Source organism: Plasmodium reichenowi, chromosome 11 (assembly GCF_001601855.1).
Source record: "Plasmodium reichenowi strain SY57 chromosome 11, whole genome shotgun sequence".
Classification (NCBI taxonomy): domain Eukaryota; phylum Apicomplexa; class Aconoidasida; order Haemosporida; family Plasmodiidae; genus Plasmodium; species Plasmodium reichenowi.
In genome coordinates this window covers 500,125-505,844 of record NC_033656.1, presented here as the reverse complement: position 1 = coordinate 505,844, position 5,720 = coordinate 500,125, and the positions used below count along the sequence as shown (strand labels likewise).

At 14.0% G+C, this 5,720-nt stretch overlaps 2 protein-coding genes across 2 annotated transcripts in view; one reads left to right on the top strand and one right to left on the bottom strand.

Moving 5' to 3' along the window:
• The window catches only part of PRSY57_1114400 (rhoptry neck protein 4), a gene marked incomplete at both ends in the record, with an annotated part of 3,851 nt that extends 3,636 nt beyond the window's left edge, over positions 1-215 (top strand). Inside the window, one exon of the mRNA XM_020114937.1 lies at positions 25-215. Coding sequence (XP_019970306.1) covers positions 25-215 — 191 coding nt within the window. The remainder of the gene's footprint in view (positions 1-24) is intronic.
• A 683-nt stretch (positions 216-898) lies between these two features.
• Positions 899-3,018, bottom strand: PRSY57_1114300 (palmitoyltransferase, putative; the record flags this gene model as incomplete). The annotated part of the gene is made up of 10 exons (XM_020114936.1): positions 899-1,005; positions 1,099-1,162; positions 1,291-1,329; positions 1,441-1,509; positions 1,637-1,677; positions 1,765-1,801; positions 1,962-2,144; positions 2,340-2,464; positions 2,587-2,736; positions 2,952-3,018. The coding sequence occupies 10 exons, from the start codon at positions 3,016-3,018 to the stop codon at positions 899-901; spliced, it is 882 nt and encodes a 293-aa protein (XP_019970305.1).
• Positions 3,019-5,720: the final 2,702 nt, after the last annotated feature.

Here is a 5,720-nt window from a genome sequence, read left to right as displayed (position 1 = left end):
TTTTTTTTTTTTTTTTTTTTCTAGACGAAACATTAACCAAGATGTTAATTCTACTATCAACGGATTCTCATGAATTATTATCACATGAATTAGAAAATAAAGGATTTGACGAAGATTATATTCAAGACGAAATAAAGAATATCAACGAAAGTGATAACAATATTAGAGATAAAGAAGAGGACGATGTTGAAAAGATGATTTTTGATGATTTATAAATTCTATAAACATAATTATAAAATTATGTGTTAAACCATTTGAAAGTTGTTTGAATGATAAAATTTGTGTGAAGTATATATAAATATATATACACTATATATACATTTTTTTTTTTTTTTTTTTTTTTTATTTCAACGTTTATATATATATATATATATATATATTTGTATATTTATATATTTATATATTTTAATTTATTTTATTTTTTTTCCATTTTAGTTTTTAAATTTTAAATATTATTTAGCAAATCTGCATCTTATGAATATATGTCTTATAAAAAAAATTTTTTTTGTGATACTTTATCATAAGAAATAGTTTAATCTGTTTATACAAGTATAAGCGGAAACAAACATGTATATATATATATATTTTTTTTCTTTTTTTTTTATAAATTCATAAGTAAATCTTAACATAGCTAAGAATTTATCTCAATTATTCATATGACAATATATATATATATATATATATATTTTCTCATGATGATATAGTATAATAAAATAAAAAAGTATTAAACAAAATGATTGTTAATAATTTGTTGTATTATAAATATGATTAATAATAAGGAAAAAATAAAAAATAATAAATAAAAAAAACATATACATATATATATATATATATATATATATATATACAGAAACATATTTCATTTATTTAGAACATATTCCTATACCTTCTTATAAAATTAATCTCCATCTTCTTTTATGTTTTCATTATTATTATCTAAAAGAAAATCGTTCATATCAGTATTAATAATATTCATGTATTTATCATTCAGTGGGTATAAATAATCTACGAACGTGTAAAAATAAAATAAAGAATTATGTAACATAATAATATATAGTTATATTGTTATAATGATATTGAACGTATTTTCAAATGTACTTGTCTTTTGAGCACATTCTACATTGAGAGGAAAAAACCACTTCCATGTGAATTCATCAAAAACCTTAAATGAATATTTAGATCAAATAAAATGAAATAATAAAGAAAAAATAAAAATATATATACATAAATAAATATATACATATATATATATATATATTTATGAATTAATAATCTTATTATATTTCAAACCGCTTTCCAATTATTGTATATTCCCAAGTCATAAGGATTCTACACACAAAAAAGATTAAATAAAATTAAAAGTGTTATATACTTGCATTTGTTTATTTATACATATATACATATATATATATTTTTTTTTTTTTTGTATTTTCAAAATACCATGTCACTGTAGGACGATTCTATAGCTGTAATATTTTTTGAGATAAAATATATATATTGACAGTTCATCTAAAAGAGATAGCGAATAAATTATAATTATTTATAAAAAATATTTATTTTTTAAAATAGATAAACAAATGAATAAATATTTAAATATATATATGTGTATTTTTTTTTGGTAAATTGGGGAAATTACAAAAAGTAATGCCAAGGTTAAAGTTAATGCAGTACAGATAGCTAAAATGATAAAAAAAAAAAATATATATATATATATATAGATATATATATTTATATACATGCAATAGTATATAATTTTCCGATTACTAATCAAGAGAGTAATGTGGTTTATTCTATCAGAATTCTATAAAAATAAGAAAATTTTAAATATATTTTTGTAAAAGATAATTATATTTGTGAAAAATATAAGGAAAGTGAATTATTATTTTTATTTTATTTTTTTTATTTTTTTTTTTTTTTTTTTTTTTTTTTTATTTTTGTATTATTTTATTTTTAAGTTTTACTTCTTGTATTTCCTTGGCACAAAGAGCATTAATAAAAATGGGTATGACAGTTATAGAAATATATGATGTAGTAAAAAAACCATATATTAAAAATAAGAAAAAAAACTTCAAATTTTTTTCTCCTACGCAAGTGCCTATCCATGGACAGTGGTGATCCATTTTTAATATGCACTTATTACAAGTCTGAATCGTATATAAATAATTAAATAAATCAATTGAAAAAAATTATAAATGGTTAAATTAATATATTTATATGATTAATAAAAATATATATGAATAATAAATTAATACGTGAGATATATATTAACATATATATACATTGTATATATATTTTATTTTTGTGATGATAACACATTTAACATCATTTTATAAACTAACCCTGCAGTGATGAGCTCTCTCTGGTCTTACCAAAAAATCACATTTGTCACATATCGTATATTTATTGGGAACATAATTTCTTATTTTTCTCTTTTCTATTGGAATGTTATTTTCTTCAGCATTGACTTGGGGGAAAAAAAAAAAAAATATATATATATATAAACATATATGTATATATATATATATATTTATTTATTTATAAATATTTGAAAAATAAATGAAATATTAAATGATAAAAATAAATTACTTTCCCATGTGTCGTCAACATATCCTGGATTAACAATTGAACATTTAGCGAAAGACCAATAATAACAAATAAAAAATGGAATGCTAAATAGAATTAATAAAATCCGAACTATGTTACTATAATTATTTAGATATACATTTTGTATGGTATCTATAAGGAAAAAATAAATTAGTGAATTATAAAATAATGTTTTTATGTTCCTTTATTTTTATGTTTATTTTATATTTATGTTTATTTTATATTTATGTTTATTTTATATTTATGTTTATTTTATATTTATGTTTATTTTATATTTATGTTTATTTTATATTTATGTTTATTTTATTTTTATGTTTATTTTATTTTTCCTCTTTTGTTTTACTTACATATATAAGATATATAAATAAATAAACTTAAAACTGTTATAAAGAAAAATGCCAAATAATTATTCATGTGGCCGAAAAGGATTCTTTTTTATAATTTTTTAAAAAAAACAAAAAGAAAAGAAAAGAAAAGAAAGAAAAAAAAAAAAAAAAAACACATAAAAAAAGAAGAATATACAGTTGTTGTGTAAAATATATATTAAAGAATTTATTTGTTGAATAAAAGATAGACAAAGGTTGTATAATTTTTTTTTTTTTTATTGGAATAAAATATTGGAAAATTTTTCATTTTTACATATATTTTAATGATATACCGAAAGAAGTTTTAAAATATTATATTTTATTATATAGGGGTGAAAAAAATAAAAATCAGAATAAATAAAATAATATAAAATAAATAATTATACATTTATACAACATATTGCATAATTGTAAAATTATTATTTATTATATATATATATATATATATATATTATATACTGTGATATTATATTAATTTATATTATCACAATTATATATATGTATACTTTATTATTATCATTTTTTTTTTTTTTTTTTTTTTTTTTTTTTTTTTTNTTTTTTCCATATAAATTGCGCAATGAAATACTTTTTAAAAAGAATTTTTTTTTAAAAACGTGCAGGCATTATATAAATATAAAAGTATACATATAATAATATATATATAATATTATATAATAATTTATTTATTTTTTTTTTCATAATTATAATATTTATGTAAAATTCTTATATTATTCCTTTTTTTTTATATACTTTTTATTACAATCTATATCTCAAAATATAACTGAATTTTTTTTTCATTTGTTCTGTTTTTTAAACAAAATACAGATATATTATTATAATCATATATATTTATGTATAATATATGTATAATATATAATAATTAAATATGCTACCAAAATTATATGTATATTATTTTATATATTATAATATATATAAAAGTATGAAAATTCGAATATTTTAAAAACTTTTAAGAAAAAATCTGTATATAAATAAAATTCATATAAAATATATATTTATTATATTATAATATAATAGTTCTATATATAAATATATAATCCATTATTTATTAAAGGAAAAATATTCTTTTTTTTAAATATAATAGGAAGGAAAAAAAAAAAAAAGAAATTTTTGTTCAATGAAGGACAAACCTGAAAATTTGATATAAAAATAAAAAATTATATAATTTATATAAATATATATATTATAAAAATAGGTTAATTAAAAAATATATTATTTATTTATAGGGCCTCATAATATTATATACAATATATAATATATATATATATAATATAAATTTATTATATTATAATATAATATTAAATACTTCGTATGCTGCATTAAAAAATTTATTCTTTTTTTTATAGTTTTATAAAATAATTTAATTTTTATGAATATTCAAAATAATAAAATATATACTTACATATATATAAAGTAATGGTTATGAAAAAATAAGTAATATTATATTATTTTATTTATTTTATATTATAAAAATATCTAAAAAATTATTCCTTTTTTATGATCTGTAATTTTTTTTATATTTCTGCTAATTCGAGTTAGCTGTATTTTTTTTTTTTTTTCTTATATTATTAATATATCATCATTCTTAATATATTGAAAAATATATAAAATTGTTTATATTATATATATATTTTATATTATTTATATAAATATGTAATAATAAATAATAATATTAAATAATAATAATGACATTGTTATATTATATTATATACATATTATTAAATATATACCATATATATATATTTTTTTTTTTCATAGATCTGAAAATGTTCTTTAAAAAAAAAATAGAATAGTCTGGTATTTTTTTTTTTCTTTTTTTTTAATGCGCATATTAAAAAATTATTGTTATATATATAAAAAAAAAATATATTAATAAAATATTCCCTTTTTCTTTTTTAAAAATACTTATTAAAAATATTAATATAAAATTAAAATTAATATTATCATAATATAATTTTTTGTCATTTATTTTTATATATATAATAAAATAAATATATAATAATGTTCTATATAAATTTATTATAAATATATTTAAATTATTTTTTATGATTTTTAAAATTTTTATTAAAAAAATATATTTTATATATTTTTATATATTATATTAATAATAAATATATATATTTACATATATATATTATTATATATATAATATTATTTAAATTAAATTTTTTTTTTTTTTCTTTTTTTATTATTTATTAAAAAATATTTTATATATTTTTTTTTACGACTACATATTTTAAAAAAGAATTTTTCTAATTTTATTAAATTTTTAAATATTATTGGAATATATATATATATAAATATATATATTTTTTTTATTATTTAAGAAAAAGTTAAAAATATAAATTATTATTATTATATTTTTCTGGATCTAAATATAAAAAAAAAAAAAAAAAATGAAAAATTCAACTTGTTTTTTTTAATTGATTGTAAATAATTAGAACAAAAAAGGAGGTATCTTTTTTCTTTTTCTTTTTTTTTTTTTTTCTTAATAAAAATGGTGGTAGCGATTACAAATTATTATATTGTTATTATTATATATTTATATTATAACTAAAGATTTTTTTTTTTTTTTTTTTTTTTTTTTTTTTCATTTTATATATTTTTTTTTTTTTTTTTTTTTTAATAAAATTATTTTTTTTTTTTTTTTTATTTTTTTTTATTTTTTTAATTTTAATAATTATTTAATTTTTTAAATAAAAAAATATTTATATTTTTTTTTTTTTTTTTTTT